The 15,397-nt window shown below is 36.2% G+C and overlaps 2 protein-coding genes across 2 annotated transcripts; both read right to left on the reverse strand.

Moving 5' to 3' along the window:
- Window positions 1-4,397: 4,397 nt before the first annotated feature.
- On the reverse strand, window positions 4,398-5,343 carry LOC103094632 (olfactory receptor 1361). The gene has a single exon (XM_007477416.2). The coding sequence runs from the start codon at window positions 5,338-5,340 to the stop codon at window positions 4,399-4,401; it is 942 nt and encodes a 313-aa protein (XP_007477478.1). The 5' UTR covers window positions 5,341-5,343; the 3' UTR covers window position 4,398.
- A 7,148-nt stretch (window positions 5,344-12,491) lies between these two features.
- LOC103094823 (olfactory receptor 1361-like) lies at window positions 12,492-13,433 on the reverse strand. Its single transcript, XM_007477417.3, has one exon. The coding sequence runs from the start codon at window positions 13,431-13,433 to the stop codon at window positions 12,492-12,494; it is 942 nt and encodes a 313-aa protein (XP_007477479.2).
- Between the last annotated feature and the right edge of the window lie 1,964 nt (window positions 13,434-15,397).

Raw genomic sequence — 15,397 nt, forward strand, 5'->3', positions numbered from 1 at the left:
CCAAGGCCTGAGTTCCCCCCAAACTCGAGGAGCGAGGAAAAGAGTTTAGATAGAGATAGGGACCCCCTTTTCCCACGTTCCTTTTCCCATTCTTCCCTGCCCATTATTCCTTTGGTATTACTTGATTGAGTTAACATTAAAAGTTATCTATTCCCCAAGCTAAGTGTGAATGAGCAGATCAAGGGGAGACCTTTGGGTCTCGAGTAGTGGAGAGGGCACAAGAGAGACAAGAGAAAATTGGGGAGAGCAGCTTTATTTAGCTAAGGAGGGAAGGCAGAAGGGGGAAGATCTTCAAACCCCCTCTCCTCTCTCTGAGCCAACCCATTGCATCTGCTATCTCCCTTGAACCCTGCTTTGTGGGAGAAGGGGGTTCTCCTCTCTCATTTCCCTCTCTCTCCATAATGAAAGCCCAAGCTCCCCATTGGGGTACATTCCCTTCCCTTCTTTTTTTATTTTTTTAAAACAGTATCTATAATCAGATCAAGATGAGTGCAAATATATAATTTGTTTATGATCTGAATATATAGTCATTCTATATCCCAAAAAACTAAAATAAATAGGTATTTGGACCCATCTGCCTATTGATATGTTATTATGCATATGATTAAGTACATTTGAAAGTGGTTAACAATTAAACACATTTTACTATATGCAACTCACTTGGGTATACACTGTTCTCTGCATAATTGGGAATTACTTAAATATATTTGCACTCCAACCTAAATTTTTGTTTCAGTTGGAGAACAATCAGTCTCTTTTAAGTTAATTCATTTGTGCAATCATTGAACCTAAGTGTGGAGAAATGGAAAGTTTTGAGGAAATAATAGCTAGATAATACTAAATGTTATATTTAATTAATTCTAATAAGCATGCTAAAAACTAAAATCTCTGAATTTTAACTGATTTATTATAATGTTAGTAATATCTGAACCACAATGTTTTGTGGTTTTTACCACCTGAACTAGTTATCAGAGAAGTAAAATTTAAAAAGTTGTACTACTTTGTATTGTGATTTGATTTGTAAAAGATTTTAGCACGTTCAGCTAAGGAATCTCTACAAGTAACTTGGAAACAAAGAAGCAAGTCTATTCGAGAGGAGACCTATCACAATATGTCCAAAAGAAAATGTTTTTTGAAGATTGAACAACCACACAGAATATCTGATATCTGATATCTGAATGGACCTTGAAGATAGGCTACAAAATTGTAAAAAGATATTGATATTTATTATTGTATTGGTTTGACTTTTAGTTTCACTATATTTGTATTAACTTCATTTTCTTCTTGTTTCAGGGATATTGGGCACTCAAAATGGATTATGACTAAAAATTACATCTAATCAAATCTTTTCTTCTTCTTTGGCCATTGAGGGCAAATAGCAACTTTGGACAAAAAAAAAATCAGAATATCAAGGGTTAATAGGATTTTAATGGTTGTTGTGATGTTCATCATTGCTTCAGAACATCAAGATTATGAAATGGTGATGTATGCCTTGAAAGTGACTGTACAATGTTCCAGCTCCAAAAGGTCAGCATGCCCCAAACAGTGCCCACACTTTCCTAATATCAAAGTTGCATCCTGGTACATTCCAAAAATTGAGATTATATTTCTTGTACTGGTTAGTTTTCCTAAGCTGCCCTGTCATAGAGACCATCCCTTTTCTGTCTTGAAACGCTGTATAAGCCAGTATCCTCCATCTCTGGGGGAGAGGGGTTGTGTTTATCCCCCCCACCATGTATCTTTTTGAATTCTCTCAGTGGAAATAAACATCTTTGATATACCACTTTATGTTTGTTTTGTTTTATGGTTGTCATTTTGTATTAAGAGACAAATATTATACAGGTATTTATACAACAAAAGGTAGTATTAGCAAAATTTGATTTTGTGTTACTAATATGGTAACATTATATGAATTGTAAAGAGAATGAATGTGGTGTTATTCAATATGCACAATATACAGTTAGACAAATTGAGTACTAATTGGGTGGATGAACCCAGAGAGTAGTGGTCAAAGTTAAATGTCAAAATGGAAGGAGATGATCAGTGGAGTACTCCTGGAATCTATTCTTGTTCTGTGTTATTTAACAGTTTTTAAAACAATAAATATCTTGGATGAAGGAATAAATTATATTTGTACAAAATTTGCAAATGACACAAAGGCAGTAAGATGGCTAATGTAGGATAACAGAGTCATGACCAGAAAGGATTTGACAGGCTAGAACTTTGGTCTGAATCTAATAAGATGGAATAAGTCCCTTTAAATACAAGTTGATACAAAAATAATTTCATGGATAAAGGTTGGAGGAGGTATGATTAGGCATCATTTTGTCTTCAAAAAATTAGATGTTTTATTGGACTGGCAGATTAATATGAATCAGTAGTGTGAAAAAATACCTTTGACTGTATTATGGCATCCAAGAAAGTCAATGTGATTTTAAACTACATTAAGAAAGAACTAGAGAGGTCTATTTATGTGTTGCCCTGAGAAAACCACATATGGAGTATTATGTTCTATAAACAAGGTTTTAGGAAAGTCATTGATAAGTTGGAGAATATCCAGAGGATGATGATTAGGATGGTTGCTCTGTGAGGACCTGATGAAGAAACCGGCGATGCTTTTAAGGAAGACAAAGTAGCTTATAGCCATCTTTACGTATTTCTAAGGCTATCATATAGAAGAGAGAGTAGAATTATAAAAATCTTTTCAGCAAAGGTATTTATTGTTTTTAAAAATGTTAAATAATACAGGCCAAGAATGGGTGAAAACTACAATGGAAAGATTTTGGCTTGATGTAGGAAAACCTTCCTAAAAGCTGAAGTTATTAAAAATGAAGTGACTGCCAATATGTAATGGACTCTCCCCTTACTAATGCTCTTCCAAAAAATGCTTGATAGACACTTGTTGAGTGTGTTGTAGAGATTAATAGGCAGGTACAGGGGAGATAGCTGTAATTTGAGGTTCCTTCGAATTCTGAGACTCTGTGACATCTGAGATCTCCTTAATTCTTTTTTTTTTTAATTTTATGCTTATTTGGAGAAATCAGTATTTTTTAGAAATATGGCTATGATATCCAAGATTTTGGATTGTAGGAAATAAGGATAGATTGGAAAAGAAATCTGTAAGTTGGGAAGTCTAGATATAAGAGATGGGTAAAGGATTATAGAAAATCAACAAATGTTAGAGACACTATGAAGGAGAAAAATTTAACTAACTTTTGTAAATCAATCTCCTTTAAGCTGGATCACCCTTGGATAACAGTGTTCTTCCAGGTTAAAACCAAAACACTTCTTAAAATTTTTAAAAAATTTAAACTTGTCATATACCAAAATTAAAAGAGCACACACACATGTACACAGACATACACATATAGATATTCACACACACACAAAGGAGAAAAGAAATGGAGGACTGAATGTATAGTATATATGAAACTGCAACAAATACAACTCATTTCTTCCTCTAGGTATATAATAAATTCAACATAGCAGACATTTTCTTTAAGATACAATATATGTTTCAATAAACATTTCTTAAGAACCTAAACATGTGTGGTAAGGGAACTGTATCAGGCTCTGGAATCACAAAGAAAAATAATACATGGTACATCTCTTTATAAAAGATTCCAATATAACAGGAGATATAGCATGCCCACACGAAAATCTATAGTAGAAAACAATGTATTAAGTGCATTAAAAAAAGGTAAGGGCTATATGAGTGCTGAGGAAGGAGAGCTAATTACCTACTTGGAGGGGAGAATTCTGATTGTTTTCATTGGAAGGGAGTATTTGTTTTAAGCATTGAAGAATGCATAAGATTTCAACAGGCATAGATATGGAGAATGATATTCCAGATGAAGGGTATCAAGTAAAATCACAGGGGCAGGGAAGGTCAGAACACATTCTCAGAAAAGGATTGTGAGAAATCCAAACTGATTAGATTAAACATAAAGGAAAGTAAGGAGATTAGAATAAGATAAAATTCAGAAGGAGTAAATTGTGGAAAGAAATGTCTTATGTGCCAAGATAAGGAATTAGAAATTTATTCAAAAGGAAAGGAAAGAATCAAACATTTATCAAGCACTTCAGTGCACTAAGTATCAGATCAAGTGCTGAAAAGTTTTTAAAAATAGCTATTTAGCAGAGAAATGACAAAAACAGAGTAGTTTGTTAAGCAAAGTAACCCAGTAGCATGTAGAAGCTAGACTGGAGGTGAAAAGAATTGAAATAGGGAGGTCACCTATTAGAGAAAACTATTGCAGTAGATCAGTTAAAAGGGAGTGAACAAAAATTTAAATATCAATTTCACTTGGTTCATTACATAGAAGAAACATTGCTAATGGAAGAGAGATGTATGGCAAGGGCTCTTGAAAAGGAAAATCCAGGTCCTGGAGGCAAAGGTCATCTAAATGGTAAAGTTGTCTTCCTGTGAAGAAGTCTCAGTGCATTCTGCATGTCCCGGTTTCTCAGGCTATAGATGAAGGGGTTGAGCATGGGGGTCACTATGGTATAGAAGATGGCAGCTAACATGTCTAAATTATCCAAATGGGTGGAAGAGGGAAGAAAATACACCCCCATGAGGGTCCCATAGAATATGGACACACTACAGAGATGGGAACCACAGGTAGAAAAGGCTTTATACTTGCCACCAGTAGATGGGATCCTCAGAATAGCCAATATAATGTGAATGTAGGACACCATGATTAGAACAAATGGAGCACCAACCAAAATTCCTCCCACAATTACAATCTCTAGGTCATTGATGTGGGTATCAGAGCAGGAGAGCTTGAGTAGGGCTGAAAGGTCACAAAAGAAGTGAGGGATCCTGTTCTCTGCACAAAAAGACAACTTATTTACTAGAAGGGTATGTAACAAGGAACAGCTATTAGTGATGATCCAGGACCCAGACACAAGAAGGAAGCAGAATCTGTGGCTCATTGCTTTTGAGTAATGGAGTGGGCGGCAAATGGCTATGTATCGGTCATATGCCATCACACCTAAAAGGAAGTCATCCAGACCAACAAACAAGGTGAAAAAGTACATTTGAGTCAGGCATTTCACATAAGAGATGGTGTGATCCTGGGTACAAATGTTCACTAACATCTTGGGGACTGTGGTAGAGATAAAACAAATGTCAGTGAAGGAGAGATTGGTGAGGAAAAAGTACATGGGGCTGTGGAGGTGAATACTGGAATATATTGCTAGGATGATGATCAGATTCCCAGATACAGTGACCAAGTACATCCCCAGGAACAGTGAAAAGAGGAGTTGTTGGTGCTCAGGCCACTTGGAGATCCCCATGAGGAGGAACTCCGATATACTGGTCAGGTTCTCTCTGGTCATCCTTTCAATAAAAGTCATAGAAAGATAAAAGTTAGAACTATAAGGGACCTTGAATAACACCTTGCCCAAGCATTTCTTTTTTACTGATGAGGGAAATTTAAGTCAGTAACAGGGAACTGTTTTGCTGAAAGTTAACATAGTGGATTGTAGAAAGAAGCCCACAAATTATTTGTCCAGGTTCCCTGTCGAGATCTCTTTTCACTATATTTCCCTTCTTGATAATATTAAAAATTAAATAACTCAAATCAAATAATCTATAAGAAGCTTCAAAGTCCAAGTAGTTAACTCTTAGACTTTTTGGTTTTTGCTGATCTGCTAGGCCTAAAAGATATATTTCTTTCACGTTTTGCCTTTTTGGTTCACAATTTAGCCCCAAATTACCCTTCTGATCTAATCTCTTGTTACTCCCCTGCACACAACATTTACTCCAGTGGGTGTTCACTATTTTATAGAATACTTCCTATGATTTTCAGCCTCTGAATTTTTCAAAATATTTGTACTCTTTTCTTAGTAACCTCATAATTAGTTTCTTTTGTAATAGTGTATGTTTTGCTTAAAATGTTATCTAATGAACAGATAGAGAAACTTCCTCAGGCTGCCAAAAATACCCATAAGACACAAAAGGTTAAGAATCCCTGGACTCAATTATTTCTAAGAACTACTTCCTATGTTATGAATTAATGATTGTTGTCTAGAAGTGAAAATTTGTAACTTTATCTCTCCTCTCTTCACACACCCTCTATTCCAGTCAGCAGCACCAATGGCTGTTCACTGAAGGTTATCTGATCTTTCTGTTCTCTGCCCATGTTCTTATCTATGCCTAAAATGCAAGATTCCCCTCCCCCCTCCAAACCTCCTGTCCTCCATTTCTAAACCCAATCCCATCCTTGGATACCTGATTAAATATCACCACTCCAAGAAAGCCGCTCTAATTCTTTTCTACTAGGTATTTTTTACCAGAAGTCCATCAACTTAAATTTTTTTTCAACCACATTTAAATATAATTTGTCTCTTTTGCCACTCTCCAGTTATTCTATGCATTAAAAGTATCAATCAGAGAATGGGCTCATAGGCTCCATCAGACTGCCAATGAGGTCCCTGACAGAATGAAGGTTAAGGCTCCCTGCAAAGGTATTGTCTCTCCCTCCTGTGAACTTAACAGTTATCATATTCTATCTTATTCCTATCTTATTCCTACTGGTGTCTAGGGGGCTATTAACGTCTTTGAGGGCGAGAAACAACTAAGGAACAAGGAATATAGATTGAGGCAATAGCTGGACACTTAATAAATGCTATTGAATGCAAGGAAAGTGTAAATTGACAACACATGTGATGAGTAGCAATTTGGTTCAAAAATGTAACAGACCTCTCCAGACATTTTTAAAATCATTCCTAACATTGTCATTTCATTCATCTTCTCTCCTAAATGAGGCAATATTCAGACCATGCTGTTCTGCTATTCAGACCATGAGTCTCTGGTTTTCTTATTTGAAATATGGATCATTGTGTCCTTCCACATACAGGAGTTTGTGACATGATCAACTGAGGGATGCTGTTTCACTGCAATTTCAAATTGGGCTGGGAGAAAGAAAAGGAAAGATTTGGGCATTTCTGTGTCTATGTCTGTCTATAAGCATGCCTGTCTGTGTCTGTATATGTTGGTGTCTTTTTGTGTTTCTGTGTCCTTGCAGGTGTCTTCATGCCTGTGAATTTGTTTTCTGATGTCTGCCTATGTCCACATCTGCATCTGAAGGAGAGTTTCTATTCGCACTCCCTAGCCTCTTACCTGGCCAGTATGTTTTGATCTCAGAAAGTTACCAAGCTACCTGGTTCTGTTCCCTCCCTTTCTCTTCTCCACAATGTATAATTCACAGTGAAGAAATGACTGAGCACCCTGGACCTTCTCCAGAAGTGACAAAAACAGATTTTAAGACTATGTATAGCAGTCCTGGATAGGGCGAGAGTATTAGAAGCTTGGGTTTTCATGGCATAGAGCAGAGGAGATGGAGTAAGGACTTGTGGCCACAGGCAGGGTTGAAGCAACCACTTCTGCTGCAACTTCAGCTCTCTATTGTATTGGGAAACTCACTGGAGAAGGAAGGAATACTTTTTAAATTCAAGTCAAACTCAGGGATAAAAGGCATCTAAGAAGCACAATGAATGATGTACAAATATACCTTATAGTGGGGTCCAGGGACCAGGAAGGTCATTTGTTCTTAGATGATATGTACCCCTGGGAAAGATCTCCTTCCCTCTGCCCTTCTTCCCCATTAGATGTAGATGCTTTCATGGTTTCCTCTGAATAGATTTTTGGGAAAAGCAGAATGGAGCTTTGTGCTAAAGAAGTCAAGATATTACCCAAGACTTCCTCCTTCTGTCCTCATCTCATGGGAAGTTCCTTGGTTACTGCCTTTAGTTATTTCCCCTGTGTCTCTATCTCCTTGACAGAAGCAACAGAACACAAGCTCCTTTGAAAGCAGTCTCTGGAGGTACATAAGATCTAGGACCATTTATTCAAGATAAGGGAGAAGAAGTACTTACAGAGGGAACGCGAGCCAGCTATCAATAATAGGCTTATAAAAAATAAAGTATTTAAAAACTAAAAAAGATATTGCTTATCCTTATCCCCACCCCCATAAATGTGTAGGGCTAGCTAGAGTAATTAAGGAGCTGGCAATTTGGAAAGGCAAAATTCTATCCTTAACCAAAAGGAATCAAACAATGGAAATATAAATATTAAGTATTATTATTTTTTTTATTTACTCCCACATCTACTAGTTTATCATATGCCAAGCTTTAATGTATTTAAATTTTCTTTAAGTTTTTTTTTTGTTCTTCTATAACTTATACTATTGTTTTATCAACATTATAGAATCTCAGGGATAGTAAGGAACACAGCAGTCACCTAATGCAAGAATTTCCTTTACATCATACACAAGTAGGTGGCTAATCCAGTTCTTTTCTAGTGAGGGGGAACCAGAAATATTCTAGAATGAGCTTGGTCAATTTAATGAGAGCAGAATGTTGAAGTTTCATTATAAGCATTTCCACCTTGGAAATCAGCAAAAGCTACAACTCTGGGCTTAATTTTTTTTTAACCCTTATCTTCCATCTTAAAATCAATAGTGGGTATTGGTTCTAAGGAAGAAGAGTAGTAAGGGCTAGGCAATGGGGGTTAAGTGACACAGGGTCACACAGCTAGGAAGTGTCTGAGCTCAGATTTGAACCCAGGACCTCCAGTCTCTGGGCCTGGTTCTCAGTCCACTGAATAACCCAGCTGCCCCCCTGAGCTTGATTTAATCTTGTTGCTTACTGTCTAGACTTTAGAAAGCGATGGAGAAAATGTTATTACTGTATATTAAATTTAGAAGAGGAGTGTATATGTACACTTTTATTTGCTGGAGAGCTGATTGTTAAACAAATTTTAGGTGCACACTGCTAAGGGGAACCAGCTACTTTTGTAAGCAATTCATTCTTCTTTTGGATAGATGGAAAGAATTTCCTTACATTGAGCATGTTTGTCTTTGTAATGTTCATTCATGCTCCTAATTTAGCTCTGAAGGTCAATCAAGATAAATCTAATCTTTGGGCTCATAATATGATATGATATGATAAAAATAAAATTATATGATGTGATATAATATATAATATAACATAACATAATGTAATATAATGTAATAAGATAACATAACATAACATAACGTAACGTAACATAATGTAACATAACACAACACAATACAATATAATATAATATAACATAACATAATATATAATGTAATATGATGTAATGTAATATCATATAATATAATATACATTTAATGAGTACCTACTATGTTCCAGGTTTTTTAAATGATTATCTTACTTTCCCTAAGTCTTCTTTTCTATAGACTGCATATTCTCTCTTCCTTTAGCCTCTTTTCCCATTATATGACTTCAAGGAGCTCCATCATCTTGTTTTTACTGTCCTTTGGATGTTCTTGAACTTATCGAGAGTGTCTCCTAAAATTTAGTTCCAGGAACCAAATACAGTATAACCAAGTACATAGAAGCTATTATCCTACCAGTTCTGGACACTAGTTCCTCATAATGCATATTGTTTATTGTACAAAAATATCTGACCTGAATGCATATGATATCGTTTGCTAACTGAACACCCAGGAGAGGAAAAAAATGTAAGAGGTAAAGGAAAGGGAAGGCCATATAGATTGGATAAAGAATCAGAACCTTCAACAGGGAACTATACTGAACTTTTACAAAGCAAATCCTTAAACTTGATTCACTATAAGCACCTTTGCCAGAGTAATTTTTTTTTTAATTCTACAGGATTTAATTTAATTTTTCAGTAATTTTTGTTTTTTAATTCTGTAGGAGTCAACTGTATAAACAAAATATAGAACATAACTATGACTATTGGTTCTTTGTTTGCCCAGTGGGGCATGGTTTGCCATAGGGGCTGGAGGTAGGCACCTACTAAAATTCTATAGAAAAACGCAAGAGCTAGATGTAAACCACATGTAGCAAATGACTTTTGAAAACTCCAGGTACTCAATACACCCTACAAACAGCAACTGCAGTAGCAAGTATAAGAGACTACAATGAAAACAGCAGGCACAAAAATCCTACAGCTACTCTCAACTACAGCATCCAGCTAGTTGAGAGAGGTACCAAAGCAGGCAAGATGCCGCAGAGGTTGGACATCATAATAGAAGCATGAGATTGCTGTAGGAGGCAAGGTAAACCATGAAATCTGTGTGGAGCAGGGACTGCAGGGCCATGTTGGCCCCTCCATTCTCCATATATATCATACATCATGGCAGGATCATCACAATAACCCAGTGCAGTGATTAGCATACAGCCTCATATCAGTCTCACACCACTATCTCTCTAATACTTCTCTGGGTTCAGCCAATAAAAACTCATTAAATGCCTATTCTATATTATATGTCTATAATATAGACACTATATTACATGTTGGGCATACAAAGAAAGATAAAGGACAGTCTTTACCCTCAGACAATTTGCAGTCCAACAGAAGAGACAATATATAAACAACTATGGACAAAGAAGTCATATCCAGTATAAATAGGAAATACTTAACAGAGGGAAGAGGTCCTGAGAATTAAAAGGTGTTGGGAAAGTTGTTGTAGAAAGTCAGACGTTAGCTGAGATGTGAAGGAAATATAGAGTCAGCGATTAGGGGAGCATTTCATGCATGGGAGACAGTCAGTGAAAATGAACTGAGAGTTGCGGTATTGTATGAAGAAGAGCAAGGAGGCATGCCACTGGATAAAAGAGAACATGATGGGATTTAAGAGTATAAGATGACTGGGAAAGTCATGGGGGAGGTTATGAAGGGCTTTAAGCACCAAAGAAAAGACTTTGTATTTGATCCTGGAGATCTTGGGGAACCACTTAAAGTTTATTGATTAGGAAGATCACTTTGACAACTGAGTGGAAGATGGAATAGAGTGGGGAGAGACCTGTGGAAGAAAAACCAATTAGAGAATTAGAATAGGCCAGGCATAAGTGTAAAAAATAGACTCGAATACAGGACTACAATCCCCACAATTCCTTGCTCCACTTCCCCAAAATGCCTTGTAATCTCACCTGGGCCGAGATCAAGAAGGTATTTAAGTTGATTCAAAGGCTTTTGAGGTCTCTCTTGGCTCTTGGACTTCCATTTGGGGGCAGGCGTGGCTTTTTTTCATAATGTAGGTGAGGTTGTGTCTAGGCCTCTCTATGGCCTGGACACGTGTCTCTTATCCTGTATTTTTTTTAATCCTTAATCTTCAATAAACCTCTAAAAAATTATAATACTCCTTGCAGAGAGAAACTAATTTCTACCTGCCTCAGATGCCTCAGTCTCCCCAGTCTCCCCTAAATTTTAATCTTTACATAAGTGAGGCATGGGTCTTTCAAGGATAGGTTAACCAGGAGCATACTCAAAAGCTTGTGAAAATCCGCATCTCAAACTACATTTCAAAATACAATTCAATCTCCTCCTTTACCCCATCTCTAAAATCTGCCTTCTGGTTTCCTTGGCTTCTTTCATGTCTCAGATAAAATCTCACCTACAGAGGACCTTTTCTAATCCCCATTAATTCTACTGCCTTCCTTCTGTTCATTATTGCTAAATTAACTTTTACATAAATTTCACACTTTCTTGTTCCAAAATTTATAATGGTTCTCTGCTCCATCTAGGACAGAAATTTGAACCCCAGGTCTGTGAATGTTGAATCTATCTATCTATCTATCTATCTATCTATCTATCTATCTATCTATCTGTCTGTCTGTCTGTCTGTCTGTCTGTCTGTCTGTCTGTCTCTATATCTATCTATCTGCTTATCTGTCTCTATCTCTGTCTGTCTCTATCTCTATATCTATATCATTTTAATATATACACATATAGATAACTTTTATATAATTGATTTCTTTTGTAATCCTATATATTTTGTGCATTAACATTATTCAGAAAAGGAACAATGATCTTCACCAGAGCTCCTCACACACCTTTGTTTTAGAATAAATTCCTTTAATTGGTATTTAAAGACCATTGCAATCTGACTCCTGCCTGCTTTTCCACAACAGGCATACTACCTATTAGACTTCTTCACATACTACATTGCAACCCAAGTGGCCTATTTTCTCTTCCCTCTACATGGCATGACATCTTCTACCTCTGTTTCTTTGAACTAGTTGTCTTCTACATTTTATCATTTCTGCATCAATTATTTTAATAATAAATAAGATATTTTGTAATATTTCACCTTCAAAAGTTCTGTTAAAGATGATATTCTTAATTCTGAAAGACATGCTTCTTTAAAGCTCAGTGCAATTGCTGATTTTCCCTTGAGATTTTGCTAACTGTACCAGACTCCCATGTACCCAAAATCAATTTGAATTTGCTTTGCACATATTTTATATTTGCATATCAATACCTGCATGAATATATGTGCACATATACATACATACAAACATATTATTTCTTCCAATAGAATGTAAGGTTCTTCTTACTAAAAACTAAAAAATAGTTTTATTTTCTTCTTTGTTATCCCAGCTCTGTGTACAGGGCCTGATATAGAATAGATGTTTAATAAATATTTATTGATTAATTATTGAATGTTTGTTGAATTCACTTGATTTCCATAATTCTAAGACATTTGCAAAATTGCTTTTGTAAGAATCAGTCTCCTTAGAGCTACCTTCATGTCCTGATTTCTCAAGCTATAAATAAAGGGATTAAGCATGGGGGTCACCACAGTAAATATAACAGTGGCCACTGTATCCACAGCTGAGTAGGAAGATGAAGGGCGCAGATAGATGCCCATTATGGCCCCATAGAAGAGGGAAACTACAGTGAGGTGAGAACCACATGTGGACAGGGCTTTCTGCATCCCCTGAGTAGATGGGATCTTCATTACATTGGAGAATATGAAGACATAAGAGATGGCAATGCATGTGAATGGGGTAACAAACACTACCCCGCCCACAGTGAACACCATCAAGTCACTGATGTAGGTGTCTGAACAAGAGAGCTTTCGAACTGGGTAAGGATCACAGAAGAAGTGGGGGATTGTGTTGTCAGCACAGAAGGACAATTGAGCCATTAGTAGAGTGTGTAAAAGTGCATGAAGATTAGTGATGACCCAGGATATGGCCACCAGAAGGATGCAAAGTCCAGGACGCATAACCGTGGTGTAGTGGAGTGGGCGGCAAATGGCCATGTAGCGGTCATAAGCCATTACCACCAAGAGAAACCCATCCATATTTACAAAAGTAATAAAAAAATACATCTGCATCATGCACTCCACATAAGAGATAGAGTTGCTTCCTATTATGTGATTCACCAACATCTTGGGGATTGTAACTGATGAAAAGCAAATGTCAACAAATGACAGGTTGGCGAGAAAAAAGTACATGGGTGAGTGGAGTCGGGCATCTAAGCCAATGGCTAGCATGATGAGCAGGTTCCCAGTCACAGTGACCAGATACACACACAGGAATAGCCAAAAGAGAAGTTTTTGCTGTTCTGGCTGACTGGAGAGCCCCAGGAGAAGGAATTCAGAGATACTGGTTTGGTTTTCTCTCTCCATATCTGCCAGAGGCACAATATACAATTGTTGATCATGACAATATGATAATAGAGTTTTAATACTTACTTGCAGTCCTTATTTAGGAATGGTTTTCTTGCATGCCCCCTAATACTTCAGATTTCTTCATTTGGTATCAATTTAACTGCAAAGTTAGTTAGCCCAGCCTTTTAGACTAATGATCAAATACTTATGTCAGGGAATTGAGGGTTTGACCATGCTTTGAGACCTGACTTAAAGGTAGTCGACAAAGAAATAATATAAATTTCTCTGCATGGAGCAACTCACAAATAATGAGTTTACTTAGCAATTAATGCTGTGAACAGTCTTTTCAATGTTCATAAAGGGCATATATCTGTGACATTGCTATGATGAAGTGAACATTTTGATTTGTTTTCTACTGACTCCCATTCATATCTCTGCACTCCACCTCTATACTCTTTAGTAGTCTTCCTGCAATTCATGTAAGCTGTTATTGGTAGTTGTTGGAAGCCTTGGAGTAGGAAGCCTTAAGATTACTCAAGTCTAGTCTCTGACAAATACTAGCTGTGTGACCACAGTATTATTATCTTACCATATCCTCAGTTAACTCTTCATGACTAGAGGTGCACTTTTCCAGTGTGTTTTACTTTATTTTTATTACATTTCATTTGTTTCAACTAACAATTTTTTTCTTTTCCTCCCAACCCACCTATACCATTGAAAAGAAAACAGATATGCATAGTCAAGCAAAACAAATCCTCACAAGGACACAACCTAAAAACATGTCTGATTTTGCATTCTGAATTGATCACCATTTTCTTAGGAGATGGGGATCATGAAGACTATAACAAATGAAGAACTAAATGAAATTTGTACTGGTGGAAAGATTTTCCACACTGCAAATTTTGGGCAATGTTCAAATCAGAGATTCAGATTAAAAAAAATAGATGATGAAAGATAAATAGGTCCATAGATATAGATAAATATAGACAAATAAAAATGATCAATAATATTTGTTTCATTTCACTGGATTTAATCAACAAGGTAGATGTTTAGTTGAGATTCAGTACATTGTTAGTGATTTTATACTGTCATCTTTTTCTTTCAAGCAATAGAAGTTCATATAAGTAGTCAAAAATACCAATATGATAAATAATTTTATGGTTATTTTAAAAACGTTAAAATGGTAAATAAAATTTAATACTTATAATTTTAAAAAAAATTAACAATCAATATAGTAGATGAACAGTGAAGTATATATATTGGGAAGACAATTGCATTTGGAATCTAAACACTTGGCTCTAATCTTTAATCAGCATTACTCTTTATTAATGAGTGTCTTTTAGTTTCCATGAATCTTGATTTGCAACATCTGGGATTAATAAAATTTGTATCATCTAGTTCACACTATTATTTTGGACCATTTATCTTAAAATGTTTAAATAAGAACCTCAGTTTTTATCAGCTACATCTGTACAAGGGAAAGAACTAGATTTGGAGAATGGTGACCTAGGTTCAAATCTTTACTCGGCTACTTAATATCTGTATAATCTCAACCAAATCATTCAGCCTCTCTGGGTCTTAGTTTTTCACTTTTAAAATGAAAAGATTACACTAGAAGACAAAAAAGGTCCATCTATCTTTCAGTCTATGGTCTTTTGTTCCTATGACCTAACCTTGATCCTGATTCAACACTTTGGCCTATCAATGCTCTTTCCTAACTCACCCAAATGTCCTTAGGAAGCTGCTACATTTCTCCAAGATTCCAAGATGGTTTGTGTCCAGTCTTTCGGTGGCTCCACATCAAAGATTCCTCATAGATTGTCATAGATGTTGACTTCAGATGATGCAGTTTAAAGACATTTTCCTTCAACTCATTTCTTTACTCTTCTGTCATTCTCCACAAGACTCAGCCTCCACATAATGACTTCTCTTTAATATAATGCAGTAGAAAAAAGGGAAAGAGAAAGCTACATAGCATACTT

This window comes from Monodelphis domestica, chromosome 1 (genome assembly GCF_027887165.1).
Source record: "Monodelphis domestica isolate mMonDom1 chromosome 1, mMonDom1.pri, whole genome shotgun sequence".
Taxonomy (NCBI): domain Eukaryota; kingdom Metazoa; phylum Chordata; class Mammalia; order Didelphimorphia; family Didelphidae; genus Monodelphis; species Monodelphis domestica.